Below are 14,601 nucleotides of genomic sequence, written 5' to 3'. Positions count from 1 at the left end.
GAGCCAGATCGGTGGCGGCGGATCTGTATATGTGCACCGCCCGAGCCGAAATTGCCGCTGCCGTTCGCCCTGTGCGGTGGCAATCAGAGAGCCAGATCGGTGGCGGCGGATCTGTACATGTGCACCGCCCGAGCCGAAATTGCCGCTGCCGTTCGCCACTGCGAAATTATCTGCCAGTTCTTTCTGAGCCATGAGCGAGACGACCGATGGAAGTCCTCCGTCTGCTGCTGCTGCTGCTGCTGCTAAACGAGCTGCCAGAGCAGAGGCCCAGCGCCGTCGCCGTCAGAATCCAGAGGTGCGTGCCGCCGAAGCAGAAGCTTACCTAGTGGAGTCTTTTTTAAAGGAATACGTGTGAAAAATAAAAAAAAAATTCTGTGATAGCGCATACATGTGTTGCTCGATTTCTTTGCCTCAATCTATCGAAAAGGTGAAACAGCTTATTTGCTGCGCTCAAATTTCGCATTAGGAAGTAACGTAATCGTCGGTAATTTTTTTAATAACAAACAACCGCAGCAGAAAGACGAACTGTTGGCAGAAGGGGCGACAAGCATCGCCTGAAATGTGTGCGTCTCTTCTTTCTGTAATCCGTTTCCTTTACGCAGCGTATATGAAGAGTTTCTAGCATTTGGATAGCCTTTTTATTCCTTCAATCGCTAAACGTTGATAGATTGAAGAAAACAAAATCAGCATTACAACCACGAAAAATATTGGTCTGCAGCGCGCAGCGGTAGTTTACAAAACATCGCAGGTTTACATTTCCGCTTCCGAGAGGGGAGAGCGTGGCGGTTTGAGCGAGTTGCTATTCCATGACGTTTTCTCGATATTCGCGCGAAAATAGAAAAGGTTTACAGGGAGGCGCTGTCCCTTAGCGCACCTCTGTCTCCGTTTTTAATGCGTATTGGCTAGGTGAGGTGCCCGGTGTCATTTCCTGCTCCGTCGCGTTCGTCCTTCGCGCCCCAAAAGATCCATAGCACCCTCCAAGCTTGAATAGGTGGATTTCTGTGAGCTTCTGTGCGCTTACCGCCGCCTTCTCTTGGACGCACGAGCCTCCGACGCGATATTTTGTCAGAAAACCTCCGGGTGCCGACACACGGTCCCGAAGGCCCAAATCGGAGAGTTTCGATACGGTAATCACCAGAGGGAACTCTGGTGCCCACGGGGTGGTTCAGCCAGCATCGTATTAATGATGGTTATAGCTTCATGGATTTGCCTAAACATCGCCCTTCTGGCTTCAAACAGGTTCGAGGCCTTGAAAACTCAGCATTTTAAACAAAGTACTGTTCTCTAAATGAAGGCCATCGACATTCTCTGACGGCAGGATTCGAACACACGGCGTCTAGGCGCGGTGTTGCAGCCGTCACGCCGCGGACGCGACAAGGGCACTCTTGCGGATTTCTCGCGCGCAAGCGAGCGCGTAAGCGAGCCTGGGTGCCAAGCGAGGCTTGACACCCAGGCGAGAGCTTGCGCGGCTAAGGTAGGCACCGAAAACGCAAGCAACCAGATAATTGCGTCTGCAGCAACAGGGTTCTAGAAGCTTCTGAAGAGGATGTGTTGGAACGAAGGCGAGCATGTCGGCGGGCAAATTATGCAAGAGAAAAAGCACTACAACAACGTTCTTTCATTCACCAGACGCACAACTCGTCGTGAAAAAAAATCACGAGCCACCTCTGTGAATGCGGATGACCAGCGAAGCTGTTTAGCGCACGACACACAGGTGACCCAGGGTATTGAACAATGGTACGAACATATTTATTGTCCTAATCTGTGGTCGTACCCGCCGTGTTGGGCTGCTGAGCACGAGGTCGCGGGATCGAATCCCGGTCACGGCGGCCGCATTTCGGTGGGGGCGAAATGCGAAAACACCCGTGTGCTTAGATTTAAGTGCACGTTAAAGAACCCCAGGTGGTCAAAATTTCCGGAGTCCTCCACTACGGCGTGCCTCATAATCAGAAAGTGGTTTTGGCACGTTAAAACACATAATTTAATTTGTGGTCGTCGTGGCGACATAGCTACGCACACACATTCGCGTATCACCTTTGTTATTAAATGTGTCCGTCATAAAAGACAATGAATGGCTCACGCCATGTTGTGCAGCTTTCACGAAGAACCACATTGATAAAAAGTGTACGCACGTTCTCTGCGCATTGAGACTTTGTTCGATAGTTTTGCCAGCGAATGTTAACTTTATTTCTCTACGGTAGACCAACTTCAAGAAAATTTCATTCACGTCAACTTTCAGTGTCGCCTTGACAGAGCAACCTAATTTGCGAGCCTACATACAACACCGCGTTATTGTGGTATAGACGTTAACCAGATACCGGCTTAGCTTTTGCTACAAGCTGTTGTGATCAGCGTCCGTTGATTCCCATCTGCAGCCTTATAGTGACTAGCTATCACCCTCTCTTGCATTTATCCTGTGCATGGTACTCCCGTGTTCAAAGGAACTGTATGGTACGATCGATAAGGACGGTAGGAAACGCTCGCGTTAGGGCTGTCATCGTTAACGGGAGCAACCCATTCGCAGGCTGCCTGGTGCTGCGTTACAACCTGGAGGAAAACGAGTGGCGTCGTTGCAACATGATGCCGCTGCCTCGCTACGGCCACCGCTGTGTATTCCTCAACAATGAAATTTACGTAATCGGTGAGTGATACTGTTAGCGAGCACGGAAGTCGAATACACGCCGGCCATATGTTGTAATACATCGGTGATGCATGCACGGGTTCCGTTGCTTTGATTTCTATCAACGACAACGATGCGTCATATTGAAACTAAATTCGCGGTAAATACCTGAAACTATTCATATGTGCGCTACAGCCAGTCGTGAAGTCAAGCAACTGCTGGGTAATCATCGCTGGTGCGAAGTTTAACGATCGTTGCTTGGAACTGCACGCGTGTGTGCTCTCCTTTGATATTCCGGACAGCTGCAGCGAAATTGTCGCAAGGTATGATGCGGGGATGATTGGTGTTTCATGTTACTGTTGCTTATATCGCATATATCCCGGCCAAGGACTGGAAACGACGAAAAGCTCACTTCCGACTGTGTATTTTTTTATTTCTCACGAGTAACATATACAGTGTGTTTTTCTGTCGTTGTTTTTTAGACAATACATTCTTTATATATATATATAAACAAGGTTATAAGAGCAGTGAACGCGGAGTTTTTGCGGAGGAGTTCCTTGTTGAGGCGGACATATTTTGCCACTAATAACGTGAGCTTGGGAAGAATAATTAACGAAAATTTATGAACTTCTTTATTTGCGCTTTTGGGATAGTTTAAATGGTGAACTTGAAGGCGGTCACGTTTTAAAGCACCCTCTTCTTTTTTTTTTCCATCTCGAAAGTCGCATCTAATTCGAGATATCTATAATCGAATTTCAACGGTAAATCCGGGAAACATCGAAACCGAGCGCCGCGGGAGCGCATAGGGAGGTCGGCCCCGCCATCACCACGTCAGCCCGAAACGCCCCGTGAGGACAAGCGCGAGGAAGTTTGTGACCGAACGCCTCGGGAAGTGGCAGCCGCTGCTGACGCGGCACGCCTGCCCAGCACGTGCCGATGTCTGTCGGGTCAGGATTTGCCGTGGCATTCAAACTTGGCCCGACGCTTTTTTACGGGGCATTGCCGTCCGACGCGCACCGGGACGCGTTCAGCCTCGATATTGCCTCGATTATGCTTTGGAATTTGATGGTGAATGTCTCGATTTATTTGCAACTCTCAAGATTATTAAAAGATGAGTGTGCATAAAAATTTCACTGCCTCCAAAGTTGAACGAGACGAAATGGAATGGAGGGACCCGATTTTCATTATTCATATCATGAGAAGCCAACGAACAAAGAAACCAGGGACAACCTTGGTGTCATTGGCGTCTTTGTTCGATGGCTTCTTTTTTTTTTTTTGTCCGTGGTGTCTTGGTTTGTTGGTTTCTTACGATAGGCCTCCAATTTTGCCATTTATACAACTGCCCACAAGGCAAAAATAAAGTTAATTAATTAATGTTTCCTAATTAGTCTGAAGCTCACGTTATTAGCGGCAAAGTATGTCCACCTTGCCTAGGAACTCGTCGGCAAAAGCGCCGCGTTCGCTACTCTCATTCGACTTCTATGAAAAAGCTGTATTTTCTAAAAAAACACCCAGTATATGCACACGTGAAACTCCAAGAAAGAGCTTCCAAAATACAAACGTTTCCAAGAACACTAATTCTTAGCACCGTTCGGATCGCGGATGCGCCCCTCGGTTTCAAGACACCGCAGCAAGGCGCATGGACGACCAGGCGACAATCATTGTCGAAGTCGGGGCCATTGCTGAGGGTGGTGATGTCAACAAGCGTTCCATCGCTCTTCTGCAAAAAGAAGTGTCTTATTTAGGATGCACGGAAAGCGGTGCGCCCACTTAGGGTGTTTCACAGTCGGCACATAGTCACGCTCCTGTTATCAGGATTTGGTTGCGTCATTTCTTTCATTACAAACTTAACGTGTGCACACATGTGTTACTCGCGGGGAGTAGATAAACAGTTGGAAGCCAGCTCCTCGTCGTTTCCTGTTCGTGTCCCCGTGTGCGTTGCAAGTGTTACGGTCGGCCTTCGGGGGCCTTCAACGCTGCAAAGCTATTTCATCCCGCTGCACGTGCTTCGATCGACCCGCGGTGCTGGCGCCCTTCGGAGAACCAGCGAGGACGACAGCGCTAACCGACCATTCGCCTCGTTCGGAGAATCGGTGATGGCAGCAGGGCGGGCCGAGTTTGGCGCCCAACGTATTGTTGGTTGATTTGCCGGGTCTTCATGGTCTCTCTCGGCAGCAAGACGAGCAAACTTCCCTAACAAAAGGGTGCTTTGCGGTACGGGGGCCCCAGGATTTGTCACAGTCTGCTGACACTCGTGGCGACTACAGGAGAAAGGCAGCTCTGGAATTTAGAGGCGCAAGACAATGGGCAACCGGCAGCCGCGCTGCGGGGGTCAGCTCGGGGAACCGACGTGCCTTTCAAGACTCAAGATAATGGACAACCGGCGGGTCAACTTCGATGACTGGTCGAACGGCTCTCTCACCTAGGGAACTAGGGACCAATGGAGTGTTTATAACCAGCTGTTGTCGGCTGCTAGAGTGTGCTCGTGCTCGTCTGTGATCGTGCTCGTTTGCTGTATGCTTCGTCTTGCGTGCTCCATTTGGGAGCCACGCTAGACTGTCGATGTATCTCTTGTTTAAAATGTTAGTCCTGTAAATAAACCCTGTACGCCTAGTTCCTCCCAAGTTCCTCTCTACGACCTTCAACCCTTATAAATGGTTGCAGCGGCGAGATCGTCCGTCAACTCCTACAACTGTATGCCAGCGGTGGGATCGTCCGACAACTCTAATACAAGTCAGTCCCAAGGCGAGGTTGGCTGGTTTCCGTCGTAAAAGATTATATCGGTCACTTCAATTCACGTGGTGTCAATCTGAGGAATTCTAAGCGTGCACACGTTGTCCGCCTTTCGTTTGTGCGATTTCACAACGTTGGCTACTCTTGCCAGGATCAAAATAGTTAAAGTGCGATACCCAATGCCAGCGTACACACAGTTCATGGCCATGATGCTGCCTAAATATGACACCGCGAGGGCACCTCACTCATACACAAGCTTTGCCTAGTTTTGTCTTCCTCTGGTTGAAGTACCTTGTCGGAAAAGGGTGTGCCGCGAAAATGAAGATTTAAATAACAAAAAAATGTCCGACGATTACGATACTCCGCAATGCGAAATTTTAGCGCAGCTTCGCGCGTGTTTTTCTTTTTTCGCGATGTATTGAAGGCAAGGAATTTGGCACAGAAATCACCGCACTGATTGGCAGTGGGCCAACGCCGGCAGTGCCTTCACAGAGGGAGGTGCAGTAGGGGAACGCTGGCATGATGAGCGGCATCGTGGCCAGCCGTGGTAGAAGACGACGACGAACGCGCGAGCGGTAGCACGAGAGCGTTCGCGCGGTTACGCCGAGGGACGCCGACGCTTAGCCGAGGATGGGGGCCCAAGAGCTGCGCTCCAAATACGGTTCCCAAATGGCAACGTGAAGAAGATGCGCTTTTCACATGTGCGTTCATATTTAACCCTTTCAAATCTAAACAGATGATAGTGATCTAAAGAACAAAATGACGCTTCATTTTGCAGCCCCTGAGGGAGCACGGCGAAGCGCCGTCAGGAGAGAGGGAGTGGGAAATGAAAGTGAATGGATGAATAGCGAGAGGACTCCACCATGTGTAAAAGAGGACAGGTGGTGGTCCTCAGCAAAGGGGCCATTGTCGTAGCAGGTGCTCACAAGGTGGCGATCCCAGTTGAATCGACAAACTACAGGAAGCTTCGCAGCGCAGGGAGCTGGGGACGCAATAGGAATGGCAGGTCAGTCTCTGTGGGCGTTGGAAGTGCGTGGCGTCTCCTGGATGGCGACGACTGTGGAGAAGAATAAACTTTGTTGAACGAAGGGACTCCGTGTGGTTAATCTCGGGTGGAGCCCTCTTATAGAGCCCCACTGGGCCTGGTCCAGGATCGCCAGTTGGCTTCCCAATGCCCGCATGGAACGGAGCGTTCCCGCGCAAAGGATGGCCAGGCACAGAGAAGGATGCTGCAGTGTCTCGGCGTCCCCACGCTTCTTGCAGCCAGGTGACGTGGCGCGGCCCTTGGCGCATTGCTGCACGTGCAATGCAGCCCTTGGTGCACAGCCGGGCCGCATTGCACGTGCAGCAAGTAAGTCTAGACAGAAGTATGTCGCTGCACTCGCGAAATGACATGTCAGATAGCACGTGTGATCTGGCATGGTTTGTCTAGCGGATATTAGCGGATAATATTAGCGGATATTATTAGTGGATTTTTTCTACAGGAGTCCGGAAGCAACGCTGCCTATTGGACATTGGTTGACACTGTTACAATTGGTGTTTGGCACCCAGTGCTAATATGATTATCGAAAAACCCTGCCGTGCCTAATCGGAAAGCGCAGGGCAGATCCCAAATTCCTATGAGGATTTCGGGTGGTTCCCGGTCTGACTGGCGCCCCGCAGTGATTACGAGCCCCTTTGTGTGTATGTGGGACAAGGCACGCCTTTCGCGAACTGTCGTAACTCAATGTGTCAATCTCCCCGGAGAGCTTGATGACCCGGAGGGAGAACGGCACCCACGGGTTACCGCCAGCGGAGGCAAGAATGTGCAACGTCGCCTAAGAGAGAGATAGAGAGCAGCCGCTAATCACCGACCGGAATCAGTACATACCACGTTACGTTGGCGTGAGCAAACGCCCGCCTACGATTTCAGCGGACCTTTTTAAGCGGCCCCGCAATGTATCTTTTTGCATTCTCTCCTCTCCTATTTCGTCACGATGAAATAAACACTAAGTTTCGCTAGTAGAAATCGTCTCGACCCTGCCTTGTCGCGATGGTCGCCCCGACGCCTGCCGACAACGCCACGTTGCCCAGAGGTAACGCCGGTAGAAGTCAACCGAGGTTCTCGTAACCGGTGTCGCAACAACACTAAGGGACGCCCACTGGGCAATTTAGAAGCGCCGACCTGCTGTGCTTCACGCTGCTCATTTTTAAAGCAAATTCGGATCTTTCGCCCGCTCTCGTAGTTGGCATAGAGTTTCCTACGAAAATTACTAGAAGGAACTCTGGCGCTAGTGTCTACGGGAGCTGCAATGGGAGCGGTTGTCCAAGCATGGGAATTATGGGAAGTACATGGATTTGCCTAAACTTCGTCCTTTTGGCCTCAAACGGCTTTGTGACTTTGTAAACTCGTCATTTTAAACAGTGTGTTGCGTAATAAATAATTAAATAAACATCATTAAGACTGCCCGACGGCAGGATTCGAACACAGGCACTCTAGCACAGAAGCCTGATATTGAAACCATTAGGCCACGGACGCATGTATCGACAAGCGAATGAAACGCCCTTATGAATTTATCGCGGGCATGCGAGTGCCTTGAGACGCTTGGCGCGTTTAGATTTGGCCACCTGGACAAGCTCAATCGTTGCAATTAATAGCAATTGTACGCGTTCCCGGCGTCTTCTGCACTTCGAAGAATATAGATTGCGTTGAAATATACGACAATAAGACTTATAAAGCGAAATATAAAAAGCCACAAGAACGTCTGAATCCACAAGCACGAAGATCAGACAAATCCATGTACTTCTCATCATTCCCATGGTAGGACAACGACTGCAGCGCCAGAGTTCCCTCTAGTAATTGTTGCGAGAAACTCCATGGTGGTCGGTGGCTGGCGGTCGAGCGTTGTTGGTCGGAACGAAGGCACCGACGCAAAGGGGGTCGTGGAGCGCCAGTGTCCATTGAGACGCGCATGGTGTCCACCTATGCCACTACCAATGTGCAATGGCTCTGCTCTCTGCGGAATTACGCAATGATACAACAGACGCTACCTATTGATTGATTGAAAACATCTTTATTTGCAGGATATTCGTAGAACTCGTGGGTGGGCCGCCTATTCCGGTAGCCCACTGGTTACTACTGCTGCGCTGGCCCTCCCCACCAGCCAGTGCTGACGGTCAGGATCATCGCTGAGCAGAATAGCCTCCCACTGCTCTTTTGAGGGGTTTGGAATGGGGTCAACTATGGGATTAAATTGGCAAGCCCACACCATGTGGTAGAGGTTAGCTACCTCTCCACAGTGTGGGCATTGCGGGGAGTATAGCGTAGGGTACCACTGGTGTAACTTAGCTGGCGTTGGGTATGTATTAGTTTGTAGTCTCCTAAGAGTGTTCTCTTCAAACTTATCGAGGGATTTATGTGGTGTTGGGTACTCCTTCCTGGCTGTTCTGTATGGTGCGAGATTGTCAGCATACACTGCTAAAGCAGTTAGGTCCCAGCGCTCTTCACGGTCATCAGGGGGAGACGCCCGGTATAGAAGAGCTCGGGCGTGCCTGTGAGCGGCTTCGTTTCCTCCTGGTAGTTCCAGGTGACCGGGAAACCAGATGACTGAGGCTTGGCTGGGTGGATGCTAAGTCAGCAATGACAACCCTGACCTGTGAATTAATCCATTATTGAAGTTGCGACAGGTGTTCTGGGAGTCAGTGAGCACATCGGCGTTGGGGTTAGATGCTATAGCTAATGCAATAGCTGCTTCCTCTGCGTGAGTGGGGTTGGATGTTTTCATAGAGGCGCAATTCACCATCAATCCTGAAGGCGTTGAGACCACAATAGTCATCACTCCATTCTTTGGCCCTGCGGCGTCCACATAGAGGGTGTTAGGTTGCTCGTCCCATTTCTTCTGCAGGGCTTCCCCTCTTGCTTTTCTCCTTTCGATGTTATATGCGGCATGCATGTTCCGCGGAATGGGGTACACGTTGATGTTTCTCCTCACATCACGTGGTACCTCTTCCCTTTGGTCTATCGTATAGGGCAGATTAATATGGATCTTTTTGAGGAGATCTCTACCTGGTTTTGTGAGTGCGAGCCTATTGAGTTGTGAGAGGTATTGTGCTTCCCACATCTCTTTGCGGGTATTATGTACTCCTAGAGCCATGAGCTTTACCGTTGGCGTGGAGTTTGGTAGCCCCAGTGCCGTCTTGTAGGCCTTCCGGATCAGTGTCTCCAACTTTTCAATTTCCGACTTGGAGAGGTTAAGGAATGCCGTCCCGTACATTATCCGAGAAATCACGAAAGCCTGCACTAAGCGGATGGCGTCCCTTTCCTTCATGCCATGGTGCTTATTTCTGATACGATGCATCATCCGGAGGATTTGCTCGGTGGATGTTGTAAGCTTCTTCATAGTGCTGGTATTCTGTCGCCCCTGCGGGATATACAGCCCTAGGATCTTGATATCCGTGGGTTTCGGTACTGAGTGGTTGTCTATATACACCGTGATGTTCTGTGCCAGGGGTGTCCTCGGATTCTTCAGGATGAGCAACTCGGACTTTTCAGGCGCACACTGGAGGCCTCTTTCCCTGGCGTACTGGTCCACCGTGTCCGCTGCTCCTTGAAGACGCTCCTCGATCTCGGCGTCACTCCCCGAGTTGCACCAGACAGTGATATCATCCGCATACAATGTGTGTTTGATACCCGGGATTTCGGAGAGAAGGCCTGGGAGATCTTTCATAGCCAAATTGAACAAAAGGGGTGACAGTACCGCCCCTTGCGGAGTTCCTCTAGGGCCTAGAGTGATGGGATCTGATTTTATTCCACCGAAATTTATAGTGGCTTGCCTTGCTGATAAGAAGTTTTTGACATAGTTGTAGGTTCTGGCGCCACAGTTGGTGTCGGCGAGGCTTTGAAGAATATTTTTATGCAGAACGTTGTCAAACGCTCCTTTCAAATCAAGTGCCAGGATGGCCCTTGTCTGTGACTTGGGGGGTGTCTCAAGGAGATCCTTGTACAGGTACAAGAGGGCGTCCTGGGTCGATAGGTGAGGGCGAAAGCCGAATTGAGTGTTAGGTAGGAGGTTGTTCTCTTCTAAGTATCTACTGAGTCTCGTGTTGATGACTCTCTCTATGAGCTTGCCCAAACACGAGGTCAGCGATATCGGTCTAAGATTATCCAGTTTAAGGGGTTTGTTCGGCTTCGGAATGAAGCGAACCTCGGCCGTCTTCCAGGATATTGGTAGCGTTCCTGTAGCCCAATGCTGCTCGTTGAAGCATTCCACCAGCGAGGTGATGGTGTCATCGCTGAGGTTAAATAAGAGCTTTGCTGTTATTTGATCTGGACCTGGAGCTGCATTTTTTCTCATGGCCGCAATTTCTGCTTTGATCTCTTCTTTCGTGAGTGGGATGTCCAGCTTCGCATTCGGCAGCCCAGAATACTCCGGTTGTTCCACGACTGGGTCCGTGCACAGATACCTGGTCTTGAACTTTTCCATCAACTCTGTGTCCGTACCCGGGATGGTGTGTACAATCTTCGTGAGCCTGTCTTTAGTGGCCGACTTGCTGCTGCTGGGGTCGATTAGGACACGCAGGAGCTTCCAAGTCTTTGACACACCTAGCTTCCCCTGAATACCATCGCAGAGCGTATTCCAGTTCTGTCTGGCCAAGGATATGGCGTAGGATTCTGCCTTTTTGTTTATCTCATCTATTTTTTTCCTGAGTTTGCGGTTAAGCCGCTGTCTTCGCCATCTCTTTGTCAATGAGTGTCTTGCTTCCCATAAATGTAGAAGGTGCGGATCGACCGCTGGGCAATCTTCTGTCGTGCAGACCTCTTTCGTAAAGGCTTTCAAAGCTTGCACCTCACCCTTAACCCATTCCTCTAGGTTTGTAATAGGGTTTGCAGTAGATGCTCGGGCCTGTCTCCACCTGTCCCAGTTCGTAATTCTTGCGATACCTATTTTGCGTTTGCACGCGTTTGTGCTTATCTCCAGACAGAGGATGAAGTGATCGCTTCCCAGGTGCTGTTCGGTATTCTTCCAAATCGCGCTGTTTATGTTCTTGGTGAACGTCAGGTCCGGACACGTATCTCTACTAACACGGTTTCCCAGCCTCGTAGGGTAAGTGGGATCGGTGAGGATCGATAGCCCTTCTTGCGTCACTACTTCTTCCAGTTTTCTGCCTTTTGGTGTCGCCGCCGGGTAGCCCCATGAAGGGTGCGGTGCGTTGAAGTCGCCCCCAATCACGCAGGGGGCATGGCCCGCTAAGCTCAGAAATTTCTTTATGAGGGAACCCAATCTTGCGTGCCTGTCTTTGGGAGGGCTGTAAACATTCAATACATGCGTGCTTGTCGCTCCTCTTTGGAGAGGAAGAATAGTAATATAGCAGTGCGCAATATCCGGCTCGAAAGGGTCGTGCAGTATGGCAGTGTATAGTTTGTGCACTAACGTGGCAGTTAACTGGTCTTGCTGATAAGTCACATAGTCTTGGAGTTTGATAGGTATTAGGTGGGGTTCTTCAATTAAGATAGCTGCCGGTGGGTCAGATTCCTGAGATAGTAGGAGATTAAGAGCCGCCTGCTTTCTCCTGTAGCCCCGGCAGTTCCACTGCCAGATCTTTATTCTAGGCTTGGCTGGCATGGTGAGTCCGTATCAGAGGGCTCGTCCACTTGCATTGTACGAGCGAATTTGGACTTATGTCTTTTATCCGCATGTTCCTTCCGAATGGCAGAAATTGCCGTCTCCGTGTATCGTCTGTTGTTTGCAATCTGCTCTCGAATTTCTTGGAATTGGGCGTTCACGTAAATTGGAAAAGCTCGAAACTCCTCCTTGAAGGATCGGAGTTCTTGGATAATTTGTTGTAGACCTCGCCTAAGGCAGGTTGGGAGCTAGGCACCTGCTGTGTTTGGCTTTGAGGAGTCGGCTGAGTTACCGGCGTTATTGCATTAGTAGTGGCTCGCTTCAGCTCTTGGTTTTGGATTGTTAAAGCGCTGAGTTGTTTTTTAAGACTTTCTATCTCTTTTTTGAGTGCTGCCAACTGCGTGTTATTCTGCGGGGAGGTCGAGGGGAGGGGAGGCCACTCTGCAAAGCTCACCTTCGAATCTGAGAGCTGACTCGAGGACGTCTTCTTCAGCGCCCCGGTGGTCTTCGTGAGGTTCTCCTTCCCTTGTTCTTTACCCGCCCCCACGTTACTGGCGTTCTGGTTGGAGCCGGTTGCCCGGCGTCTCGAGCTCGAACGGCCGCGAGAGGTGGAACGAGAGTGAGAGACTGATGACGACGCCCCTCGCCATCGCTGTTCAGGCTGCTGCTTCTGCCTCGGCCTGCTCCTACCTTCTTCAAGTTCCGTTGTTGATGCCGCGTTTGATGCCGTGGCACTAGCGTTCTTGTTCAGCGGTCTGTGGAATTTCTCCTTGCAGTCCCTCGAATAAGTCTTGTGCGGACCCTTGCACAGCGCGCAAACGGGTGCGCACTCGTGCGTCTCATCTGGACTCGGCGTTCCACAGTTCTGGCAAGCAGCCCCCTTGGGTTTCGGGCAGACGTCTGCTCGGTGACCTCGCATTCCACAGTTTATGCAAGCCGCCCTAGTTTTCCGGTAGATGTAGCAGCGGCGCTCTGACCACCCGTAGTTGACCGTGAATGGAACTTTTTGGCCGGCGAAGACGATGACTGCCGACGTAGTCTTGCCCAGACGGCGCGCTCCCAGGATTGTATGGCTGGGTGAGGAGACGTCTTGGAAGATAGAGTCATCGCCCACTTCAGGCTTGATATTATGTATTACACCCCTGCAAACATCCTCTGGCAAGGCAACGTAGGCGGTGACTGTTATACTCTTGCCGTCGAGGTGCAGACTATTAAGCTTGGCGAGGCGGAACGCATCTTCCTCACAGTGAGTACATATCATTATAATGTTCTGCTGGCTAACAACGCGCAGAGTTGGCTTTTCTTGTAGCGGTGTGTCGAGGGCCGCTTGAATCCCTAATTCGAGATCGAAGGAGCGTGGAGCCACAGATTGCAGATCCACCGTGGTTTTAGGTCGGATGATGACCTTGTATGGAAAATTCTTTAAGCTCGGTAGACGCGGAAGTCTCGGTGCGGGAGGCTCTTGGCGTTCTTTCTGCTCCGGCTCTTGCTTGGGAGCTGGCGATTTAGCTTGCGCCGCTCTTTCGTTGTTGCGCCGGGACCATATGTTCCAGCCATGGCTGTTGTCTTCCTTCGGGAGATCCTGCGGGGGCATCAGCTGCTGCTGGGATGTTGGTACATGACTGAAGTCCATCTCCGTCGGGTCGTAGCCTCTTAGGGAATTCATAATAGTCGCGGTAGTCATGAGTGAAGCGGGAGCACTCACCGGCGAACGTCGTTAGACCCAGCGTTGCGCGAACGCCATGCCGCGCATCCGCGGGCGCACCTGCGTCTCCGCTGCGGTGATGCACCCAGACCACTCGGCCGTTAAGGTTAGCGCTCTTCTCGTGGTGCTGAGAAGACAGACTGTCTTTACCGCCGACAATATGGCACTCACAGGTTCACTGGTGGTACCAGGCGATGCCAGGCGTTGAAGGGAACCCGTGGATGGTAAATATACGGTGATCCAATATTGTAATCCGCCGCAATCGAAGATTGTCAACGGAGCCCACGCATCGAACGTCCGCTCTTGACGAACGCTTGCAGCGCCCCTCTAGACGCTACCTAAATATTTTTACTGTAACAAACATATGTCGCCAAGCGCAACATTGCTTGAATAAAGCGAATAGCCATGTTGAAGCGTTTGACTATTCGCTTACATGACAATCATCATCGATGGTCTGCACAATTTTTTCAGAAAAGTTGTACTTATCCCAATCAGAGTCAGGCAATGGACTGTGGATAAAAACTACAATAAAGTAGTTACAATAAATCAGTAGTTTTTCAGAGCGACAAGTACTCTGCAGTCATCATACACAGCTTTACATTGACAAAGTACAGGCGATAATGTGCAGGCAGCACACTAAACAGGAACCAGTTAAATTTGCTAGGTCGAAAAAAAAGATCAAGGGGGAATACTTTATATTAGCAATAATGTATAACTTAAAACAAATGATGGTTACTCTAAAAATTTAATTTGTGCCGTGTTTGTTCGACACAGTACACGCGAACTGAAGTGTATGCTCAGTCTCTCATAATTAGTCCTCCTGTGCCGAATCACAAATCTGCAGTCCTTCTGGTAAAAACATTTATTATTACATATGAGATAAGTGTCTCCATGTATTGAGGGACAGAACACTCTGAAAACTAGAGAAAAAAAGTTCATAT

General features: G+C 50.3%; 1 protein-coding gene and 1 long non-coding RNA gene across 3 annotated transcripts in view; one reads left to right on the top strand and one right to left on the bottom strand.

Annotated features, from left to right (window-relative positions):
- The window catches only part of LOC142578655 (uncharacterized), a 148,704-nt gene that overhangs the window by 81,144 nt on the left and 52,959 nt on the right, over positions 1-14,601 (bottom strand). The gene's annotated exons all lie outside the window — the stretch shown is intronic.
- The window catches only part of LOC142578651 (uncharacterized), a 134,661-nt gene that overhangs the window by 93,794 nt on the left and 26,266 nt on the right, over positions 1-14,601 (top strand). For both annotated transcript variants that reach the window (XM_075688089.1, XM_075688088.1), the window contains exon 8: positions 2,525-2,641. In XM_075688089.1, coding sequence (XP_075544204.1) covers positions 2,525-2,641 — 117 coding nt within the window. The remainder of the gene's footprint in view (positions 1-2,524; positions 2,642-14,601) is intronic.

The sequence above is a fragment of the Dermacentor variabilis genome, chromosome 4 (genome assembly GCF_050947875.1).
Source record: "Dermacentor variabilis isolate Ectoservices chromosome 4, ASM5094787v1, whole genome shotgun sequence".
Lineage (NCBI taxonomy): Eukaryota > Metazoa > Arthropoda > Arachnida > Ixodida > Ixodidae > Dermacentor > Dermacentor variabilis.
This window is presented reverse-complemented; position numbering and strand designations above follow the sequence as displayed.